Genomic DNA, 23,356 nt, shown 5'->3' on the forward strand with positions numbered 1-23,356 from the left:
TACATGCCTCGCCCCATCGGCGTCACAGGGTCAACCCGTCCGTGGCAAAGCCAGGGGGTTGGCAATGAAGAGAATATTGCTTTCACTCGTCATGCTTCCTTCCTGTCTTGTCAGCTCTCCTTTTTCCTAGCGCTGTCGTTACTTTCACTCAAACAGAGAAGGGGATGTGATAGCATCAGTGGCTTGCCTACCTGCGGAACGGTCATCACCAGGTTTTGAAATCTAACCAGACTGGACCCGGCCACCTCTCCAGTGCGTTGTATTTCGTAGTTCTTCCGACGTTCCAGAGAGAGGGGGAAAGAGACGACAAAGTCATCCTTACCTGGCTTGGTCTTGCTGCAGTTCGTTCAACGGGAGTCAGTCGCCTGGTCGCGGTACTGAGAGTCGTTGGGGTCTTCTCCAATCCAGCCCAACTTTCGGCCCACTCCTATTTTCCCTCTGCCCACACACCCCTTTCCAATGTCAATACCCATGTTCACCCACGATGCCTTAGTCCCGTTCCACTCCAACTGGGTCTTTGACTCGCTTGGTCCGCTGCTTCTTGCCAGGATCTCTCCGTCGGTTTCCCTCTTTTCTTGCTTTCTCCCTCGTTTTTCGTCTACTTTTCTGTTTCCCTTTTCTTACCGTCGAAGCATCGCCATCGGTTTCCTTCCCTTTTTCACCTTCTACTTTTTCCGTTGCATTGTTTTACCTATCTTCGACTAAGACGAGTCGACAATCTCCCGTCTATCCTCTCCTTCGACCATTTCCGCAACCTTTCACACCTCACTGTGTTTGCTTACCTCGCCCACGCTCGACGCGCCCAACTCTCCCTTTAAAATCACCCGACAACTTCTCATCTCTTTGCGCCCACAACGGATTCGCCTTCCCGCTCGACATTCCCATATTCCCCGGCAGGATTTCCCTCTTGCAACAAATATACTCGACGCTGCGCGTATGGGAAAGGTGAACTGCCCCAGTCGACCACCAACTCGTTCTACAAAAGCAATTTGGACGATATTCCTCTTTTGGCGAGCTACCCGCGATTGTCCCGCCCGGTTAGCATAACTTCGAATTGCACTCTGCTACGGGCCTCTTTTTATGTTCAGCACGAATCCTCCAATTTTCTCGTTGCCGTTTGCTTGTTGGACGGACGGCTCTTGTGCGACCCGAAGCGGTTGCCTTGCATTGCATCTCGACACGAGCGACAGACTTGCATCCGATTGCACTCGTCTCAATACCATCCTTTGACCAACGGAACAGGCAGTCGGCGCACAATAAGAGTCCCAAAATAGGTTCGGAAACAATCACCAGGAAGCCTCGAAATCGCACCTCGCGGCGGCCAATGCCTGATCGCCACAGGCCAACCCTGGCAACTTCTCTAATGCTGTGATTCGAAACTTCGGATTACATTGCACCCACTGCACAAAGGCAGAGTTTGCAGGAGATTTTCCAAGTAAGTCACAAAGCAGGTTGCTTTTCAGTATCCTCCGTGCCAATTGTCTGCAATGCCTCCCTTTATGCGCTTGACCAGAGGGCAAGATTCTCAGTATCGCTCTCGCCTTTTCATCCCTACTTTTCAACGTTCTCCCTAATCTTGCCGACGCCTGTTTCCCACGCATTCTTACCCGGACTATCACAAGGGAAGTCTCTTGAACATGGCGAACTGGGTTACGTTTGGCAGCCACCACCTACCCGGGCGAATACACCTTTTCTGTGCACATCATCAATGCCGACACACTGCTATCCCTCACCTCCTGTCCACTAGGCCAACCAAGGTTGGTTGTACCGCTCTTCCCTTTGAAACAATGGCAATCAAAAGTATAATCGGTTCTACTTGGTCTCAAGGCCAGGCCAGAAAACTTCCTTTGCCGTGCACGCGACGCTCCCCCTGTGCATTTTAACCATACTTGGATCTTGTCCTACCCTATGCCAGCCTGTCACAATCGTGACGGTGAAGCGAATATCTGGGGCATCTCTTTGCATTATTTGACTACCACCGACCTTGTTGCCTCCCTTTTCGTTTCCCACCAGTATTTCTGTATTTTGTTTTCTCTTATCTGATCTACAACGGCTGGCCCAGAATCGCCAGAATTTTCCGCCGATGGATGGGATAGTGTCACTTTACATTGAATATATGACTTACACAAGCCTTTCAGTAGTAGCCAGGTGAAATTTCTCAGATTCTGCGGCGTTTCCGCTCACTTACACCAAAACAACCTACGATGAACCGGTTTCGGACAAAGAAGAAGGTCAAGGAGGACCAGGCCGCCTCGGCAGGTCGTGCCTCCTCCGACGAGGCGCACTCTTTCATGGGTTTTCGGAGAAATAAGAAGGCGCCCGAGGAAGAGAAGAAGCAGATCGATATCAGTACCGTTTTACCCCCAAGCGACGACTTCCGGACGAGTTTGCTCATGACTGGCTTGTCTGCACGATTCTCCATGCTTCGGGAGCAGGACGACCCCAGCACAAAAATTGGCAAGGCACTCGACGACAGCGTCTTGTTTCCAAAGCGCCAGTCAAGACTCATGGACTTTAGTGGTGGCTTCCACGGCCTGGACGACATTGCAGAGGTCGAGTCGATCCGCGCACCACCACCATTTATGCGCACAAATTCGTTTGCGTCCGACAATGACTCGCTCCAGAACGACAGCATCATGAACCGGACGCGGCCAACAGATGGCAACAACCTGTTTGGTGGCCGCCAAAAGATATACCGCATCCCGGCCGGCGGAGCGTCCTCCAAAAATGTTGCCGATGGCGGCATGGGAGGACGGGCACTATATGAGAGCGATGTGGCTCTGTCCGCGTTTCAAAAACTGCGCCAGGAGAAGAAGGAAAAGTTCCTGGACTATGAAGACGACGCACCGTACAGCACTGGCTCATCCACGGAAGTCGGCAACTCTCTCCTCTCCGCTGATGCTTACGACGCATCCACCTCTTCCTACCAGCACTCTGAGTCGCCGTCTCCAATAGAGTACAGTTTGCGGCGTGAAACATCATCCACTACTTCATCAGCCGCACGCAACTCCACAGCAGCCACTTCTGTCACGTCACAACCGGGCCTGTCATCTGCCAAGGAGTGGCAGTCACCACAACTACAGTCGTCCGTACAGTCCACAACCAACACATCTTCCTCGAGCACGGGCGTGGAGCGCATGCCCACATCTCGGATCCGGCGGTTGTACGAGCAAGGCTTGAACCAAGACCTGCACGAGCAGCAGTCCTCGGCTCTATCCCGCATTGACACTCTTACTGGTAAGCGCCTGCTTCGGACAAAGACGCCCGACCTGTCCGCAACGCCATCTCCGACGTCAAGCTTCGTCTTCCCCGACCGCGTGGTACCAGCGACAGGTACTGTCATGTCGACCCTTGAGCGCCTTGAGCGCCGGCAAGTTCTGTCCAAAGCCAGCGCGCCTAACCTGCGGTCACTGAGCCCGCCCATGTCGGGTTCGTCTGTCGGCTCGGTAGTTCCTCCCGTCAACGAGTCAGCTGGCCTGAATGTGCTTGTTGGTGCACCGGAGTCGAAGAACACCCTTCCTGGTAGCCCCCCGCTGAGTCCGCCTGTGAGCGACTCTGGTGGTGAGCACAACGTGTTGAAGATCCAGCCCAACGACGTCGGCAAGGCCACCGCCCTGGGCATGTTCCAGAAGCCAGCTTTGCCATACGACGAGTCTCGCTTTGCCGAGCGTCAGCTTCAGCTGCAGCAAGGCCGCGAAACACCTACGGAGCGAACCCGTCCCAGCCTGGATGTTGCGCCGTCGTCGAGCTCTGTGCCATCTGCTCATCCTGCATCGAAGGCACCCTCAGTTACAAGCAACGAAGATGCCGCCAAAGCACAGACGACCTTCCTTTTCGATGATGAAGAAGACGAGGATGAGATTTATTCTGTTGTCAAGGATGTACAGTCGAGTGCATCGCGCCCACAAGTTGTCCTCGAGCGGCCGTCGGACGCAGACCACCCTGCATTCCGCCAATCTGCCATGCCGCCTCCCTTGTCCCCCTCTCGGTCCACTGAGAACTTTACGGCCAGTGCCCCTGACATGCCCCAGATTCCCGAGTCGTTAACGGAAGCGGACACAGGCGAGGAAGCCGGCGGTCCTCCCGTCGACTCTCCGACTCTAGGCCCTGGTGGTGGCCTGAGTGGCATGGTTCTTCAGCACCTGCGCTCGACTAGTAACGCGTCGTCAGTGTACAGCTATGCGCCTCAGAATAATGAGTACGACCCGTCTCAGATGCTCCAGACCAGCATTACGAGCGGCTCCCTTGATCTGAAGAATAGTCAGCCCTGGGACGACCAGAACTGGACAGCTTCTGTCTACAGCTCAGTCAGCGGTGTCGATGGCGCTGACAAGAAGGATCCGGAGCCCGAACCAGAGTTGCCCACACTCCCTCAGCAGCCTTTGCCAAAAACCCCGACGCAGCGTCCCCCAATTCCCGAACCGCCGAAAAATGTGTTTGCCGACACCGCGTCCAGCAGAGCACCTTCGCTGAGGTCTGTTTCGTCCCGGAGTCGCATCACAAGCGTTGCCGACTCTAACCGATCCAGCAATAACCTGGACGCCGATCACGAGGACGACGATTTTGCAAGCCAGTTGGCCAACGCCCGCAAGCGTGTTCAGGAGCGCCTGACGACGTACGTCGAGTCTGACAGCAGCCGCAACACTTCGCCCCTGTTGGCGCCCACGGAGCTGCCCACACAACCGCCTCCGATCAAGTCCAACCCGCTCGGCATCCTGCGCGCCAAGTCCAGCCGTGGAGCGCTCCTGGAACGCTCGCGTGACGTCTCGCAGACCAAGTCGACGCGGATGCTAGGCCTCGGCGCCTCGACTATGAGCACTGCTCCTAGCCCGTCGAAGCAGTCCTTTGAGGACAACTCGTCGCCGGCTCCGACACCGCCGATCTCGTCTGCTTCTGCTACTATGAATGAGGCGTTCTCTCTTGGGGCGCTCGAGGAGGAGCGCGAAGTGAAGCCCCGCCCGACCCAGGAAGACGGCTACTTTGGCCGCATGCCTACCTCCGCGTCTGCCTCTGCCAACCAAGCGCCTACCATTACTTCGCCATCCAATGTTCCGTCGTCTGCCACATCGGTACCGCGTTCGAGCACTGACACGGACGCTAATGATGCTGATGAGGAGACGGATATTGCTGCAGCTGCGGCCAATGACGACAACAACATGCACCCTGGCCTGCGGGCTTTCCGAAACGCCCGACGCCAACTTCAGAAGCGTAAAGAGCTCGAGATAATGGCCCGGCACCAGGGTGATGACGCTGGTGGTCCCGAACCGGAGCCTACATCAACCTTGGCCGACAAGCAGTCGCCGCCGGGACGTGAGCGACGTCCGACTGTGTCGTCCGGGCCGACGAGCGCGCCGTCGAGCAGTGAGCGTAAGCCTCCTCCAGTGTACTACCAACAGCGTGATCCTAGCCAGGAGTCTCGCGGCAGTAGTAGCGGCAACCGGTCGCGGTCTGCCTCGAGAACCTCGGGTCCGACGGAGCGTGACCGCAGTGGCTCAGAGACCAGCAACGGTGGCAGCTACACGCGCCACGCGCCACCCCGAATCCGGGCGAACCAGACTGGCCCCGGCTACGACGACTACCAGTACCACCAGCCGAGTCCCAACAGTAACAAAAACCTTGGTCCTCCTACTCGGCAGGGCGTGCCCATGCGCTCGCCTGGCCTTCCCGGTACAGACATCCGCCGATCCCCACATATGCCGCCCCAGACGTATCCTGGCAGCACCGGAAACGGCCCCTCGTCGAACAACCTTTCCGTCCAGACTGCTATGGGCGGCCGGTCACCCTCGGGCTTCAATGCGTCCTCCGGTCAGCCTTCTCCCATCTCCCCTCTGGGGAGTGCGGGTTTGCCAACCTCGCCTTACTTTCCTGGCAGCGCGAATGCTTCGGGACCGTCGACGCCCACGACAAACGGCCCTCGCATGCAGCAGCGCCCTGGTATGCCTCAGCACCACGCGCCACCGCCGTCCTCCGGCCCGGGATACGGCACGACGAACAGCTCGCTCAACGAGGCAATGAAGAAGTCGGTCCGCAAGAACGAGATCTCCGAACCCACGTTTCTCATGAGCACCAGCCGTGTCCCGACAGTCAACCTGCAGCAGAGCACATCTGCCCCTGAAATGGAGGGCAACGGGAACAACGGCAACAACAGCAACAATGGCAACAGCAATGGGTCTCGGTCTCGCAGCGGCTCGCGTGCACGTGCGCCTAGCAACGCCCCCATGCCTGCCTTCGTCCCTCCTCTGCCGCCGATCAACCCTCTCCGCAAACAGCCTGGCGGTCGGGGTCCCCGTGGCATGCTGGGTGGACTGATGGGCGGTAGCCGGAGCGACAGCCCTGGTGATGACATGGACACGATGTCTGCACTGTCTATGCCTACCCTGCCGCGCAGCGCAACATCCAGCAGCACGAACCTAGCGGCCAAGACGACCAACTACCAGCTCGGCGGTTCGGTCAGCGACAACGAGGACGCCCGCTACGATCAGCATGGGCTGCGCAAGCAGGCCTCAGAGGCTAGCGGCATGCATTCGCGGATGATGGGCGGCGGAATGCCAGTCCAACGCATGGACCTGCCCGGTGGGATGATCTAGGCTGTCCGGCCCATGGCTTCCTTCAACCCCTGTCCTCCCATGCCGCCCGTCGCCGTTTTCTCAACCTTCTCTAGACTCGCTTTGCTTATTCTTTTGCGCCTCACCATCTTCTAATCTTTTTGTATACCCCGGTTCTCTTTCGTTTTGTCATGAAAAAAACTTTATGAGTAGACGGGGCTTGTGATACCACTTTATTTCCCACCAGAACAAAATACACCAGATGTTCGCTCCGCATCTTTTCTCTTCCCTTATGGGCAACCATACACATTCTCTGCTTGTCTCTCTGTTTCTCACATCTCTACCTATTGCCCTATTGCCTTCGTCACCGACTCTCCGTCACGGACTAGCTGCCTATTTTTTTTCTTTATTTTTGTATGGTTCTTCTGAAATTTGGTGTGCTGTATCTTTTTGTCATTTTGTTCTTCAAGCAGTTTGTCGTTATTTTTCCTATCGTCTAGAACCGATGAAAGGATATGCCGTATTCGCCGGGACTTGGATCCCTGGAAACGTCAACCTATTTTGGAGGAGTTTAGAAATACGGAAAGAACAAAGCAAGCTGTACTTTATGTCTATTTTGTCGGTTTTCTGTGTACGTTTTGAAAAAGGGCCTCTAGCATTTCAAGGTGTTTCCTATTGATTACGTACTTAGCTTTCTTTCGCTCCTTTTATATATTGTCACTTTCAATCTTCACGATCTGCTCTTCGTGGTTCTGCCAGACGGAGAATGTACGAACCTTCTCTCGACCCAATGACTCTCACATGAGTGAGCTGTGTGCCGGAGATGCCTTGTCTTCATTGTGCCTAAAATATGAGTAGAATCCCGCAAAACGGAAGAGGGCGCCCGAACTGCCGAAATGGGCCGGCAAAACTCCGGGCTTTTCTCTGATATTCTCTGTATCGTCGCGTATCACTCACCCCCTCATTCGTCGTAGTCTGGGCAGTGTCTCGGTGGCTTGACAATTGTCCGTAGTTTCGCCAAAACTTTGGCGATTTGTTGGGATGGGCATTGCATTGCTTACGTTTCGGGTATTTAAGCTGCATGGGGCATCACATCGAGCTCCTTCATAAAATAAGCTACAACACAAGCCGACGTGCGTCTAGCGGCGGCGCGGCGCTAATCATCTCGCAGGCCGCACCTGCCCAGCTGCAGTTCGTTGCGACCACCGCACCGCTTTAATTTCACGTTCTTCACTTTCAACATCTTTTAATCGCAACGACACAAGTGCATTGCACCACGGTCGCACCATTATACTACCGAGCCAACGCATACGACACAAGAAAGGAGACGCCGCAAACGCACTGCATCCAAGGTGCACCGCAATCATGGCTTTCATCCGCCCTTACAAGTTTGCCGACTGGAACGACACGGCGTTTATCGTAAGATGCTCTCTTGTGCGGCAACCTCCGGTATGCCATGACTAACTGGGTCCCAGTGCCGTGCCACGCTCCCGCCGTCGATTATCAACGAAAAGACTGCGATCCGTCTTGCGCCGTACCTCTGGACGCACCAGTTCACGCTCCTCAACCCGCAAAACTGCTTTGTGCTCGACGACGGCACAGGCCATGTCGTCGGCTATGTGGTTGGCAGCACCGACGTGCACGACATGGCGGCGCGGTACGGGCGCTTTACGGACCTGATCGGCGGCACGGGCCCCGTGGAGGGCGTCCCCGCGGAGGTGGTCGAGCTGGCGCGCCGCGAGGTCGGGCCGGCGCCCGCGGACCTGGACAACCTGCAGCCGTTCCTGGTGCCCGACCCAAGCGATCCATCGGGACAGAAGAGCGCGGTCAACGAGACGCACATGCTGCAGCAAGCCTACAACCCGCGTTGGCTGCTGCTCGAGAGCAACCAGACGCCGCTGCGCAAGGAGCTGATCTCGGGCACCAAGTACCGGGCGGTGATGCACATTGACATGCTGGAGAGCCACCAGGGGCAGGGCTGGGGCCGGGAGATGATCAAGACGTTCCTGGCGTCGATTGCCAAGGAGGGGGCGCGGGGCCTGCAGATTGGCGTGTCCGGCGAGAACACCAAGGTGGTACCATTCTACGAAAAGTGCGGGTTCCGTGTGCAACCTGGCGGCGAGGCCGACGGCTGCGTGTGGATGGTGCGCGATGTGAGCGAGACGGGGTGGTAGTCGCGGGGATGCACGCGGATCCATGTCGGTCATACAAAGGAGCGTGCTACGGGTGTTTGACAAAATTGCAACATAGGACAATACAAGGCGTGTTTTCTATATACAGCTTACAGATGCGAGGGGCGTCCTTCTGCTCGCCTAGTTCCAGTCTCTATTGGCAAAAAAACGGCGTGTCTACCGCCCTCCCTTTTACATGAAGTTGATTCCCACACCCACCTGCAGACCCTTGCGGCTGTCCTCGCCGCGGCGCATCACCAGGGGCAGGCTAAAGTTGAGCTCGAAGCGCGCCACGGGGTGCGCGTACACCAGACCAACTCCCACGGCCGTGCTTGGCAGGCCCGTCGTTAGGTCCTGGAGGGCAGCCGACACGCTCTGGGCAACCTGGCTGGACGTCTGGCCGGCTGGTTGTTGTGGCGCTGCGCCCTCGGTGTCGTCCGATGCTGATGCAGCCTGCGACTTGGGCTGCTTCTTCGTCCGCAGGGCCACCAGACGGCCGCTGTTGGCAAACAGCTGCAGACGCAGCGGCGAGTCGCGGCCGGCCTTGGTGATGGGCACCAGCACGTTCACGCCGCCGGCGGCAAAGACGTCGCCGCCCACAGCATCGCTGCCGTCGTGCGGGCCCAGGCCGCCCTGGGTGAAGCCGCGCACGTCGGTGGGGCCACCGAGCAGGAACCGGTCGTTGATGCGGCTGGGAGCGGCACCGCTGCCAAAGAGATTGTAGCCAAAGGGCAGCGGATACAGCAGACCGGCGCGGAAACCGGCGCCGACGGTGATGCCGCAGTCCGTGCCAGACGAGGTCGTTGCTATTGGGGAGGAGGGCGCCAGGGTCGAGGCGAGTGTGGAGGAGGCGGAAGAAGAAGCTGAGGACGTGGAGGAAGCGGCCTTGACGTTGGGGAAAACGAGGGGAACGGCACCCGAGAACTCGGCCTCGGCCTTGGCGAAGGCGACATCGCCGCCCAGTGGGCCCCATCCGGCCAGCTCCGAGGCCGTCCGCACGAGGTAGCCGCTCTGGGGCAGCAGCGGGTTGTCGCGGCGATCACGCGTGAACGTGTGGCTCAGGCTGCTCTTGAGGCTGTCGCCGGCGTCGCGGCGCACCGTGGGCGACGCAGTGGCGCCGAGGCCCGTCAGCTGGCGCCATGACGAGCCGTACGCCACGCTGTGCAGGTCGCCCGTCGCGGGCACGCGCCAGCCCAGCCGCACGGTGCCGCCCTTGAGCACCTCCTCGTGGCTGGCCCAGGGCTTCTGCGTCGCCGACGCCAGGCCCTCGAGCGACAGCCGCACGTCTGGGTTGCCCTCGAGCGGCGCCGACAGCACGGCACTGTAGGCAGACCGCGTGCGCGTGCCGGCACTGGCGTTGAGCGACAGCGACTCGGCGCCGCCAAAGATGTTGCGCCACAGCAGGTTGCCGTAGGCCGAGCCCTCCGTGTTGCCGAGGTCGGTGCCCGTGTTGAGTCGGAACCGCGGCAGCTCCGAGACGCGCACGGCAATGTCGTAGTCGGTGGCCGCGGCGGCCGGGTCGCGCTGGCGGGCGTCGGCAAAATGGACCGTCGGGTCGGGCTTGAAGATGCCGAAGCGCTCGAGCTTGCCCACGGCCTCCTGCACGTCGGCAAACACGTCGCCGAGCGTCGTTCCCACGTTGCGCGAGTCGTCGACGAGCGACTGGAAGATGGGGTCCAAAAACGACTTCCGCGTATTGCGGGCGCCGTGGATCTCAAAGGTGTGTAGCGTCGCCGGCTGCAGCATGTGCTCGGCTAATATTGCGAGGGCGTGCTTCTGGGCGCTCTCGTCCTCCCTGGCGCGCAGGGCGGCATCGGTCTGGGCCTCGAGGCGGAGGGTGGCAGCATCTTTGCTGAGCTATGGGAAGGGAACGTCAGTTACAATGTCGCTAAAATGAGTCGGCAGAGCTCTTTCGAGGGACGCACCTTGGTCTCGTTGCTGCTGGAAGAAGCCATTGTGGATCGCCGGTAGCTCGGGCAGCTGTCTCGTAGGGCGTTAATGAGGGGGGAGGATGGGTTTCGTAATGCAGTTAGGAGGCTCCGATTGTCGTGGGAGATCGCTCGTCCAAGATCGCGAGATCGTCTGCTCGGGCCAAGAAAAAATCGGCCAATTGCGGCAGGAACGCGATTCAGCACCTTCCCGATGGTCCAGCTGGAGCACTTAGCGCCTCTGGAGCTGCCATGGTGGTGGTGATGTGGCTGATTATGTGGCGGTGTCAAGTGTCAAGATTAGTCATCATAAGGAGTGTAAACAGAAGGTCCTCTCCCATTCTGATTTCTTAGGTCAATTGTGAGTGTTGTAATTCACCGTCGTGTGGGAATTTTCACTTTGTACGTTGCTTCACATTGGCTGTCGCCGTCTAAAAGCTGGAAGAAACGACACGGTGCCATCGTGCTCTCTTTTGGTTGGTGTTTGTGTTGTCGAATTACAACCGTTTTGTTACATTTGTTTTTTTATGGCTTTGTGGTAAAACCGATTGTCTTTAGCACTTGGCATGGTCGTTATGTTCTTGTGTTATTTTATTTCTTTATGATTTTAACGGAGTCTTGTCGACGTACTATTTTGACTTGGTTTTTGTTTGAAAGTAAATAAATAAGTAAAAAGCAACTGGGAAGCCACATAAATGTTCACAAAATTATAAATAAATTATATGAGACTTGGAGCACTTGGACATAATTTACAGGGTTACAGTACATAATTTTAAGCTTTCTGCCAACGTTACTCTCTCATCAAAAGACCGGCCTCGAACTCCAAGGTGCAAATTTTCGGCCGAACCGCCTGCACCAGGTCCTGAAGAGAAAACGTCTGGTGGATTCTGGGGTTAACGAGTCGGAGATCGGCCACGAGGAAACGAGGAAACGTGCTCGGAGGAATGAAACTACGTACGCCATGGACCCGGTGCGACCGACGCAGAGCTGTGCAGAATCTCTACGTTCCGTCATATATATGTTCTAAATCACGCTTAGGTAGCAAGCACATGATTGATCGTCATATTCTCAGAAAATTATTTTCTTCTTCTTCTTCTATTTCTTACCTTCCTCCTTTTTGTGACATTCTTTTTTCCCCATTCATGCTCTGCCACGGCCGCTCGTATATGTCCCACCCCGCCCTCTTGGCTAATTCCGGGTTTCTAGACCCCTCTGGATGCTTAAATAGATGATCTTTTGAAAGCCCTTTGGATAATCGGTTAATTCCGTTCATTCAGTCTCGTTTTTTATTTTTTATTTTCGGTGTCGTACATTCTGTCTTCACTCTCTCGTTGAGAAAGCTGTCTTCCAAAATAAACGGCCGGCAATTATTATTCGTAGACTGTCTTGATATTACCCTGGGGCCGTCTCGCCGTGAGATGCTCACGGTTTTCGCTCTATTCTTTTCTGATTCTTTCATCCATTTCGCCAGGGCCATGTGCTCGCACTTCTTGGCACAACACATGCGTACGCGTTCAAGGTACGTTACGTCCGGCCGGTGTCTGTTCGGCTTCGCCTTCCTTATTTTATATATCTGTAGTCTGTCGTTTAGTTTCTAGATCATTTTATTACTTAATTTCTATCACCCTTTCGCTGGCCTCGCTCTGACTTGCCTCTTGGCAAAAACCAGTTCAAGACGACGGAGAAACGCGTAGGAAAAAAAAAAGACACAACTTATTAAAAATGGGAGAAGGTGACTAAAGGAAAGCCGAACTGCCAAGATTGGGGCAATAACTTTATTTGAAAGAACGAGACCTGTCCTCCGCATCTTGGCTGTTCTTTGTCCTATTCTCGCTGGCCCCGGAATTTCTAAAAATGGCCAGAATAGATGGACTTGATAGCCTAGCTGGAATGATGACGAGTATCTCCTAATATCTCCTGGCATCCCCTGCCACCCTGCGGCCGGCCCAACGTGATCGTGTACACTTTCCGATTTGCAGTGGCCCTCTTTGGGCATATTGGCTTCCCCCGGGAAAGGCAAACTGGGAACAAGGAAAATGGGACGCAAAAACACACACAGAAGACAAGACCACGAGGGCACAAGGCCCCATTCTGTCCCGGGAGCCAAGACGCGTACAACCAACCGTATTGTCGTGTTCCTTCGCGAGGACAGCGACTGTGACTCTTTTCCACGTGAGTATAAGACGGGGGTCGTAGACTATTTGCGGGCTCTCAAAAAAAGAAATCCTTTCTCGCCAGCGTTTTCCTTCTTTCTGATTTTTACCTTCATCTCCTCCACCCACATCCCATCTGGCCGCCCGAAAACACCGCACCACCAGATAACAATCAAATGGCTCCCTCGTACGGCCTGCGCCTGTCGGCCGCGTATCTGGCCTTCGTCTCGACGGTCGCCCCGGCTCTCGCCGACAACATCTTGTCCAGCTCGGCGGCTGCCTGCACGCGTCAAATCACGGCCAAGACCGGCGACTCGTGCGTCTCTGTGTCGCAGGCCAACAGCATCACCGTGACGCAGTTCCTGCAGTTCAACCCGGCCGTGACCAGCTGCGCGTTGAGCGCGGGCCAGGCGTACTGCGTCAGCACAGACCCGGCCCTGGGCTCGCCCCTGCCGCCGCCGCCCGTCTCATCTCCGTCGACCCCGTCATCGTCCACGCCGACACCCATCCAGCCGGCCGCCCCGTCTGGCTCGTCTGTCTCGTCTGGCTCGTCTGGACTTATCCCGAGCCCGGACGGCAGCGACGGCATCTGTGGCGGCCAGTACACGTGTCTCGGGTCCGTCTATGGCGAGTGCTGCTCGGCCAACGGCTACTGCGGCAGCACGGCCGACTACTGCGGCGAAGGCTGCAACCCCGCGTACGGCCAGTGCGGCGTCTGCCCGGCGGTCGAGCCCGGCGCGGCCACGGCCACTGTGACGGCCTTTTTCACCACCACGTCCATTCTGGTCAGCACCGTGACGGCCGGCCCGACTGTGACCGTCACACACACCATCACCGCCACGCTGCCGCCGGTCCCGACCACGAGCAAGCCGCCCGCTGTCAGCACGCCCAGCCCTACGCTCCCCGGCGCCCCCCGCAACTGCCAGCGCTGGTACCTGGTGCGGGCCACGGACAACTGCCGGCGCATTGCACTGACATACGGCACGACACAGAACCAGATTGTCGCCTGGAACCCGAATGTGAGTCCCGCGTCCTCCCTCTGCGGCTGCTTGTTGTCATCATTTTTACATTTTCCCCGCGCAACGCTGACTGTCTAGTTCGATTGCGACGACATCGAGGACATGGCTGGAAACTACATTTGCGTGGGCGTGCAGTCGGCCATTGGCGCGACCATTGGCATAGGCAATCCCTTTGGTGGCTTGTAAGGTGTGGGAAGAAGGCGGTTATTTGTGTCTTTGTGTCCTCGTAGCCCTGTGTCGTTGCAGAGTACTCTTTACTGCATGCAACGCACTTTGTCACTCCCTCTGGTCTGCCCATTTGCGTTTGAATTGCACTCTGCGTCTCTCGACCAAATTCGGCGTTCTTGTGATAGTTCCATTCAATGGCTGCATATTTTATTTGCCCACGCATTTCCCCTCACGTCTGCTCCTGCGCACCGGCAGTGACCCGTTCGTCGGCTGCTTTCGGCCTGGATAAATAGATAAATACATACATACCTTTTGCGGCGACTCGTGTAGAGCCAAGATTGGGCAAAGATGCAGGGTCTCCGTGTACCAAGGAGAAATAACGACGAATCCTTCAACGTGTCTCTATTTAGGCACTCGACGGGCCACCGGCTGCAGGAGACAGTCGTCGCTGGCATCGTCGCGGCCATGGGCTGCATGCGGCCGCCCAACGCTGACTGCCTCGGATGCGTTCTCGAACTATTTTCGTTTCTCCTATTGTCATCGTTTCTTCCGAAGCCTTCGTCGCCACGTTTAATTTCTCCGCACTGGGCCGTTTCTCTGGTTATTTGGTAGAAGTCCGGACGGCATATTGGTCGAGGACTCGCCTCTGAATCGGCAAAGCAGAGGTCGTTCGAGACAAAGAAACCAGAGGGCCGCTATCACCATTTGTTCCACCAAGCAAAGCCGACTCAGTCACAACAGCCCGTAGTATATGAGCGAGACCTTTCCCTGTGGTCTCACATGTTTGTCGTAGACTTTCCTCGTTAGGGGCTGATCGAGTCGAGAAGTGCAATAAACATAAAGTCTTCTATTCGTTCATTTTCAACAAAGGCGAACGAACAACTTAGCCGTCCACCGTACAACGTACAACCTCCCACCCATCCACACACGATCATGCGTGGCGCCCTTTTCTCACTGGCGGCTACGGCCTTGATCGTTGGTGGTGCGTCTGCGGGCCGTATGCTTGACGGAAGCGTCGCCGTCGACCGCGCTGCTAGTGACAATGCCACGTATGACTATATCGTCATTGGTAGCGGTCCCGGTGGTGGTCCGCTGGCGTGCGATCTTGCGCGCGCCGGATACTCGACGCTGCTCATCGAGGCCGGCGACGACCAGGGCGACAACCCCGTCTACTCGGAGCTGGCCAACTTCAACACGGCTGGCAACGACCCGGACTCGCGCTGGGATTTCTGGGTCAAGCACTCGGACGACCCCGTGCGCGAAAAGGCGTTTGCCCACTACACCTACCGCACCACCAACGGCTCCTTCTATGTCGGCACGGAGCCGCCCGCCGGAGCCACGCCGCTCGGCATCCAGTACCCGCGGGCCGGCACCCTCGGTGGCTGCGCCATGCACAACGGCGGCGTGTGCTCGCTGCCCGCGGACGACGACTGGAACATCGTCGTCAACATGACGGGCGACACGAGCTGGGAGGCCCCCAACATGCGCAAGTACCTGGTGAAAGTCGAAAAGAACCAGTACCTGCCGGCCGGCACCGAGGGCCACGGTTTCGCCGGCTGGCTGGCGACGGCGGTGCAGCCGACCCGCTGGGCGCGCGACAACTCGCTACCGGCGACGCGCGTCCTGAAACAGATGGCCGCGCTGACGGGCCAAAACGCCAGCGACGTGGCCAACCTCGTCGACAAGGACATTTTGGGCGACTACCCGCACAAGGACACGTTGTCGAGCTTCTATAACATGGCCCAGCACCAGGACAAGGGCGGCAAGCGCTCGAGCCCCAACAACTACATCAAGGCCACGCTTAAGGATCCCAAGAACTACCCGCTGACGGTGCGGCTGAACACGCTGGCGACGCGTGTTCTCTTTGACCAGCCGGGCGCCGGCAACGCGACAAGCCGTGTCGTGGGTAGTGGTGTGGGAGCTGGTGCCGCCCTTCCTGTCGCGCGCGGCGTCGAGATTATGTCCGGCCCGTCGCTCTATGGCGCCGACCCCCGCCACACCAACGCCAACGTCACCACAAAGGGCCCCGTCTCCAAGGTCTGGGCCCGCCGTGAGGTCATCGTTTCTGGCGGCGCCTTCAACAGTCCCCAGATTCTCAAGCTTAGCGGCGTCGGCCCGGCCGCCGAGCTGTCGAAACTCAACATCCCCGTCGTCAAGGACTTGCCCGGTGTCGGCGAGCGCCTCGCCGACAATTATGAAGGCAGCCTGCTTGCCCTCGGCCAGCAGCCCGTCGGCGGTGGATTCATCACTCTCCTGTTCAAGACCCCCAACGCCGAAGGACCCAACCGCAATATCTTCACCTGGTGTGGCGCCTTTTCCTTTGAAGGTTTCTGGCCCGGCTTCCCGACCGATTACGGTCCGAACGAGTAAGTTTTCGTCGTCGATCGTCGCGGCGCTCGTTTACCCGTTTGCTGTTGTTTTCGTCGTCGTCGAAGTCGTCATCGCTGTCTTCTGTGCACGTCACTCACTGTCCCCCCAGGTACGAATGCGCCATGGTCCTCATTAATCCCCACAGCCAGGCCGGCACCGTCAAGCTCGCAAGCGCCGACCCGCAGGTCCCCCCGGATATCAACCTCAACTTCTTCCTCAACAACGGCACCGAAGACCTCCAGCATCTCGCTGACGCCGCCAAGCTCCTGCGCACCGCTTGGCAGGCCGCCGGCGACCCCGTCTTGCCCTTCAACGAGAAGCACCCTTGCCCGGGCACCGGAGCCGGCAACTGCACCGACGAGGCCCAGCGCGCGCTCCTCAAGACGCAAGCCTACTCCCACCACGCAAGCAGCTCCTGCGCCATTGGCAGCGACACCGATCCGCTTGCCGTCCTCGACTCCAAGTTCCGTGTCCGCGGCGTCCAGGGCCTGCGCGTCGTTGACGCCTCGGCGTTCCCGCGTGTGCCGGGCGCGTTCCCTGTGCTCCCGACAATCATGCTCTCGGCCAAGGCCGCCGAAGAAATTCTAGCGGACGCCAAGAAGTAGAGACGGGGGAGAGTGCCATGGCGGCCAGCCGTGTGCTGGTAAACGGAAAGTAAATAAACAGAGTTTTGTCAGAATCGAAAGTGTAGATATAACTGAAAACCGGGTTTCAAGTGCAAGTAATCAGTAGCAGTTTCCAAGGAGACAAAACAGACACTGCCGACAAAGATTATAAAAAAAAAAAAAAAAAAAAAAAAAACAAAATAACCAAAAAAACATGCTATGCCAATGCATGCTGCACACATCATCTCTCCACAATCACGCCTCCTGCAGATCCCACAGGGTCTTGAACAGGCTGTCGCGTGCCAGTAGAGCCTTGGGCGAGTCGTACTCCATCACCTGTCCCTCTTGCAGAACCAGTACCTTGTCGAAATCTGCCACCGTGCGCAGGCGGTGCGCCACCACAATCGCCGTCCACCCCGCAAAGTCTTCTTGGACCAGCTTGTCCACAAATGCCTCCGTCTCCCGGTCCAGACTGCTCGTGGCCTCGTCCAGCAGCAGCACCCGGCTCTTGCGCGTCAGCGCCCGGGCCAAACAAAACAACTGCCGCTGGCCCGCACTCAGCCAATCCGTGTCGAGGTCCGCGTCCAGCCCGCCCTTGTCGTCAATGATCTTCTTGAGGTTGGTCTTGTCCAGCACCGCCAAGAGTTCATCGTCGGTCGCCTTGCCCAGCGGGTCTAGGTTGTAGCGCACCGTGCCTGCCAGGAACATTGGGTCCTGCGGCAGCGCCACCAGTGACTCGCGCAGCGCGTTGAGGTTGAGCCGTCCCGTTTCGATGCCGTCGATCTCGATCTGGCCCTGCGAGGGCGAGTACAGCCGCAGCAGCAGGGAGATGAGTGTTGATTTTCCGCTGCCCGACCGCCCGCAAATGGCGACCTTCTCGCCCGGTTGGATTTCCAGATTGATGTCCTCAAGGACCACCCGGTCGCCGTACTTGGCCTCCAGATGCTGCACACTGATCGCACCACGTGACGGCCACTGCGGCGGCGGCATGTCCGGCCCGTCGTCTTCGCGCGGTGTATCGTTGGCAAACTCGTTGACGCGGGTAATGGCGCCCAGACTCGTCTCTAGCTGCGTCCACATCTGGATGAGCATGCTGAGTGTCATGCCGATGCCCATTACGCTGGTCAGGGCCACACCTAGCAGGCCAGGGCTAATTTGGCTGCGGAGACCGACGGCCAGGCCAATGACGATGACCGCCATGGCGGCAACAATAAGATTCAGAACGAGTGAGAGCCATCGCTGAATGCAATACAGGAGGTAGTACGGCTTTTGCGATTCGTTTAACCGGCGCAGGCTCTCGTTCTCGGCATCCTTCGTCCAGCCATAAGCACGTAGTGCTGTTAATCCCGAGAAAGACGCGATGAAGTCCGAGTAGAGCGGCGATTTGGCTTCGAGATCCAGGAGACGCATTTGGCGAGACGTTCGAAGGTAGAACTTCTGTACACAGTACAGGACAACGAGAAGGACGGGAACAATAATACCGAGGTAGCCCGATGCTACGCATGTCAGGATGATTTGAGAGACGGCACTGATGAGTTCTGTGGAGCGGTTAGTGTACTTTTGCGAAAAGATATTCATGCAATGGAGATACGTACGGCCGTAGCACATCATAAATGAAAAAGGAAGCTGCATATCCACGAGCGTCATATCCTGGCTGAATCTGTGGGTGTGTCAGCGCGCATCGTCATGGAAACTGATCTGGCTGTCGAGAGAACCTACCGGTTTACGATTTCACCAGCGTCGGTAGCAACAAAGTATGCCAACGGCGCGCTAAAGAAAGTCAGTACGAGTTGCCTCAATAGACCGCAGAGACACCAGCAACTTACTGCATAGCGGCGACGAGAATCTTCCTGTGGAGGACTTTGGCTGAATGCGGCACAATGATAATCAGAAACGTCCAAAATTCAGCGGCCATAAATATAACGTTCAATACGCCGAAGAGGACGTAGATGCCGACGTAGTAGCCGACACGACTGTCAGCGTGCTCTTCATTTGCGGCCGTCCAAACATTGAGCCACACGGCTAGAAAGAGAAGCGAGGTTAGTGTCTGCAGTCATTCGAATACAAGCAGCACCGCAATCGCGAGACTCACGCTGGGCTGTCCGGAAGCCAATGTCGCAGAGAGTAAAGACGGCGTACAGGGCAAACGCCGTGCCACCCAGAGACCTGAGATATGAGAACATGGCATCGGCATTCCGCTTGCCACGTGACGCGTTGTCGGACGGGACAGCATCCGGAGGACCGCCCGCACCGGACCGCTTGCGGCCCATCGCCTTGGCCGAGGCGATGCGTTCAATGATGGCTTCCTTTTCTTTGAGTTCTATCTCAACGTCCAGGGCATCGCGGATCGCGGCGGCGTCCATAGCAGATTTCTTGAGGCCCAGGGCAGCAACAAAGCCGTCACTTGAATTGAGGTGATCGAAACTGCCCCGCTCCGTGACGCGGCCGCCTTCGTCCAGGACAATAATCTGGTCGGCATGGGGTAGGAGTTGGACTTTATGGTTAGCACATCAGCACGCGAGGAAACGGACGGGGTGAATGGACGGCCTACTATTGTGGGTGGCAAGGACGACGGATGTTCGGTTCTTTCTCAGGAGTCCTTCCGGCCCAAGCGTGGCAGTGAAGCATTTCGAATACGTGTCAGCATCAAGCCCTTTCAAGATGTCGTCGAGAATGACAATGGGCTTCCGGTTGTAAACAGCACGAGCAAGAGCCTGGTGAAATTAGCAAACTGCAACCAGATGTAGGGACAACATGTACAATTGCACTGTACGTACCACACGCTGTTTTTGACCACCACTCAGAGAGACACCTTTACTGCCAATGATGGTGTCATCGCGCTTTGGGAACTGCTCAATATCCTCGACCAACTGGCAAGCATGGATGACCTGCTCATAGAAGTCTTCGTTGTACGGCTCGTATGCGAGCACATTTTCTTTTATCGACCGGTTGAGCAGCCAGGCGTCTTGGTCGCAATACGCTACCTCTTCCGGAATGGTGAACTCGACGGCGCCTTTGAATTTTCGGCATTCACCAATGAGCGCCTTGAGGAGTGTCGACTTGCCGGAAGCCACGGGGCCGATAACAAGTGTCAATTCGCCCGGCATAATGTCGATGTCGACGTCTTTGAGTACTGGCGGCGCATCGGCTTTCCATCCAAAAGTGCCCTCTCGAACCTTGATCAATGGCTGCTTGTCCTTGCTAGCCGACTTCTCTGACGCGTTGTCTGCACCTAGCATGGCTGAATCGCGCGTCGTAAAGGAGCCGGAGTCTGACCGTGGCAGCAGGATGCGGTAGTCCTCGCGCTTCTCTTTCATCAAAAAGGCCTGGATGCGATCAAGACAGGCGAGAGCCGAGGCCAAGTTCGTCCAAGCCGATGTGATGGTCATGACCGGCGCAATGAGCACATTTAAGACGCTTAGCGCGGTAAAGGCCCGGGCGACGCCAAACTGACTGTCGCCAGACACCTTTTGCACGATGGCATAGACGGCAAACGTCACGGACGACATAAGCAGCGACGGGGCAATACCGAGAAGGAGATTCCACACCTGGATCTTACGCAAAGCAGTGGACTGGTCTATCTCGTAATCGCGGAGGCCCTGGATTTGCTGCTCGGCCTTTTCGTTGAGACCGGCGACCTTGACGCCCTTCATGGAACCGACAATATCAGACGTGATGCCGACCCGCTTCTGAATGGCCGCCATCCAGCGTCGCTGACGCGGCGGGATCATCTTGCCCAGTCGTGCGGCGATGATTCCGCAAATGAGACAGAGAATAATGGGGGCAACGCTGCTACCGCCTAGTTCGGTTCCGAGAATGCCTAGGGCGATGCCGAGTTGTACCACGCTCGGGGCCAAGTCGACAATATTGAAAGTCGTGAAGGTGATGCGATCGACATCAGTACTCATAAGGGACAGCGCCGCTGACGAGTTGCCAGTCTCGGCACGGATGGCCAACATGTTTTTGTAGATGATTGTTACCAGGGCGCCCCGAATCTTGGCCATGGTACGGAAAGCAATGTGCATGTACCAACGAGTGGTTAACTGTCGGCATTAGAAGCCATCCAAAAGCGTTGCATGCTAAGACAAAAAAGACAAAGGTTACAACGTACCGCAATACCAATGTAAGTTACAGCGTAGGCACCGATGAGGCCGTACCCGTAGCTCTTTGGCCGATCAGCGTTGTCGATGTAGTTGATGGCTGCGCTGACAAGGTACGGCTGGGACAGACTGAGGCCCATCAAGCCGATGCGGGGAACAAATGCCATGGCTAGCTCTGGTGTAAATGTTTTGAGTGTCGCATATGTCAAACAGTGCTTGCGCTTGTAGTTTGCTACGTTGTGTAAGTGGATGTCGGCTAAAGATGGAACGCGAATGCAAATGGTACGGGATACAGCAGACTGCCCTACCTTTCAGCCAATGGCTTTGTAAACGGTCATATAGAGTCTGGCCACGAAGTCCGTTATCAACAGGATAGAGGTCGTCCATGGTCAGATTGCGCTTGTATCCCTCAAAAAAGAGAGGGTTCAGCCACGTGAACAATGTATCACCAAAGACGCCCTGTATCTCCTCGGGCGAGATCTTGTCGTTGGCCAGAGTGGAGTGGCTGTACTTGTGTATGGACTCAACAAACATCAGAAGCACCTTGAGGCCAAATGCGGCCGAAAAGATGGGTGCCACAGTGGCGTTGTCTGGCAGCATCCATTGTGTGCGGATGCGTGGCAAGTCGCAAAAGATGGAAATGAAGAGGAAACTCTGGATAAGGTAGGACGGACGGACGGAGCGCACATGCTCCAGATCGGAGAGTACTGTCAGCGCAACAGTTGTGCACAGGCTCACGACGCTCGATGCAAGAGTGGTGTGTGTATGGAAGCCCCTGTTGGTGCCGAGGAGAACGGCAATGCCTAGTTGAACGCCTAGCAAGGCAACGAAGAGAAGCTTGGTCGTCGTCTTAGTGGTACATCCCAAAAGCATGTGGAGAGTGCACAAGTGCCCCAAAAGAATAGCTTACCAGCTTGAAGGCCAGCAAGAGCGGCCAGCGGACAAGTGGATTGCGCTTGAGAAGATAATAGATTCGCACGATGGCTAACAGTAAGGTAATGCTGCAGGGTGCAATCGAGAGAATGCAGTCCTCGAACGTGAGTGTGAAGTCGAAGCTATAGCAGTCCGGCCCAGGTGTCAAGACGGGGCCAAAGCTCCCGTCGTTTGCACAACGGACCATGACCGACGGAGGAGCTTGTTGTGGAGGGTAACCTTTGCCTCCTGTCCGCCCAGTGATTGCCCTTGTGATTGCGGTAGGCTCCAAGCTCCAAGTTTGTCGGATGGGTACGTCGCTGATATTGGATACCTTCTAGAAACAATGGATGCCTCAAATAAATTGGGAAGATTACCAACGATTGGAAGAAACAACAAATAAGAAAACAGAATAGAGAGGGGGTAGAGGGAGTACAATGTAAAGGAATCGGGGTTGGACGGGTGACACGATCTATATGAAGTGGTTGCAATGTATATCAGAGGTTAGGAGGGGACTGCAAATCTAGAGAAAGGCACATCTGTCTCAACTGTCTCAAAAGCAAGTTGCGAAAGCTCTCGAAACGATTGAAGGGTGCAATAGGGGACGGGCTCGGAGTAAGGTTAAGATCGACGGCCGACGGGACTCAAACGGCCGATACCATACGATACAAGTCGAGGTCCAGTATGAAAAGTATTGGTAGACGAACTGGGGATAAGACAGGTGGCGATGTAGCCTGAAGATCTGAGAGATGTGTTGATGCGCAATGGCGCTGACGAGCCGACGACAAATACTGCATGCACCCTAGGATTCAGCTAGTTTTGCCTTCTCCCAAGGTCCTGCGGATGTCTGCCGAGCCCTGTTTCTTCGGCGTCGTCCCTTGTCTGTCTGGTTCGGGTATGTTTAAAATCCGTGGGTGTGTGTTTTGTTTTCAGGATGTTTTGCGCGGCGCTCAATGAGCGGTGGGTGTGATCGGACCGTGGATGATCGGAGCAAGCTACGACACATGCAGTTCTGCCGAGAAGCATTGTCGTCTCGCAAGGCAAATGTGGACTCCGTCAAACAAGGGCGCGCGCGTACGAAGGAGTGATGCGTGAGGTACGTGAGAGGAGGCATTGAAATGCCATTGTGTTGAAATAAGTGAGAGGGCGGAGAGTCATTCGCGAGAACTCGACAGTTGGCAGGCACAATGCGATGCCGAAACGAGACAGTCGAAGTAGGTACGACCCAAAGACATTGGTTGACCAGGCTGGCAGGAGCATGGAACGGATTACGGCATACCGTTTCTACTACCTCATACCGATGCGGTAGGTGTGCGCCACGGACACCACCCCAACGAAGAAGGCGCGACTGTGTGGTGACGTTTTACGGTTGAAATAACCTCTGC

General features: G+C 56.5%; 6 protein-coding genes across 6 annotated transcripts; 3 read left to right on the forward strand and 3 right to left on the reverse strand.

Annotated features, from left to right (window-relative positions):
* Window positions 1-2,204: 2,204 nt before the first annotated feature.
* On the forward strand, window positions 2,205-6,587 carry SPBR_02188 (uncharacterized protein; the record flags this gene model as incomplete). The annotated part of the gene is made up of 1 exon (XM_040760491.1): window positions 2,205-6,587. The coding sequence occupies one exon, from the start codon at window positions 2,205-2,207 to the stop codon at window positions 6,585-6,587; it is 4,383 nt and encodes a 1,460-aa protein (XP_040620065.1).
* Window positions 6,588-7,910: 1,323 nt separating this feature from the next.
* On the forward strand, window positions 7,911-8,719 carry SPBR_09135 (acetyltransferase; the record flags this gene model as incomplete). Its single annotated transcript, XM_040767261.1, has 2 exons — window positions 7,911-7,964; window positions 8,021-8,719. The coding sequence occupies 2 exons, from the start codon at window positions 7,911-7,913 to the stop codon at window positions 8,717-8,719; spliced, it is 753 nt and encodes a 250-aa protein (XP_040620066.1).
* A 189-nt stretch (window positions 8,720-8,908) lies between these two features.
* Window positions 8,909-10,671, reverse strand: SPBR_02623 (uncharacterized protein; the record flags this gene model as incomplete). Its single annotated transcript, XM_040760926.1, has 2 exons — window positions 8,909-10,573; window positions 10,642-10,671. The coding sequence occupies 2 exons, from the start codon at window positions 10,669-10,671 to the stop codon at window positions 8,909-8,911; spliced, it is 1,695 nt and encodes a 564-aa protein (XP_040620067.1).
* A 2,302-nt stretch (window positions 10,672-12,973) lies between these two features.
* SPBR_03025 (uncharacterized protein) lies at window positions 12,974-14,002 on the forward strand (the record flags this gene model as incomplete). Its single annotated transcript, XM_040761328.1, has 2 exons — window positions 12,974-13,816; window positions 13,895-14,002. 2 exons carry the CDS (start codon window positions 12,974-12,976, stop codon window positions 14,000-14,002), a joined length of 951 nt encoding a protein of 316 aa, XP_040620068.1.
* Window positions 14,003-14,935: 933 nt separating this feature from the next.
* SPBR_02260 (uncharacterized protein) lies at window positions 14,936-18,159 on the reverse strand (the record flags this gene model as incomplete). The annotated part of the gene is made up of 4 exons (XM_040760563.1): window positions 14,936-15,570; window positions 15,631-16,237; window positions 16,453-16,891; window positions 17,219-18,159. 4 exons carry the CDS (start codon window positions 18,157-18,159, stop codon window positions 14,936-14,938), a joined length of 2,622 nt encoding a protein of 873 aa, XP_040620069.1.
* A 622-nt stretch (window positions 18,160-18,781) lies between these two features.
* On the reverse strand, window positions 18,782-22,179 carry SPBR_02237 (uncharacterized protein; the record flags this gene model as incomplete). The annotated part of the gene is made up of 7 exons (XM_040760540.1): window positions 18,782-18,981; window positions 19,052-19,453; window positions 19,511-19,673; window positions 19,737-21,002; window positions 21,071-21,291; window positions 21,368-21,908; window positions 21,970-22,179. The coding sequence occupies 7 exons, from the start codon at window positions 22,177-22,179 to the stop codon at window positions 18,782-18,784; spliced, it is 3,003 nt and encodes a 1,000-aa protein (XP_040620070.1).
* Between the last annotated feature and the right edge of the window lie 1,177 nt (window positions 22,180-23,356).

This window comes from Sporothrix brasiliensis, assembly GCF_000820605.1.
Source record: "Sporothrix brasiliensis 5110 chromosome Unknown Cont17, whole genome shotgun sequence".
Lineage (NCBI taxonomy): Eukaryota > Fungi > Ascomycota > Sordariomycetes > Ophiostomatales > Ophiostomataceae > Sporothrix > Sporothrix brasiliensis.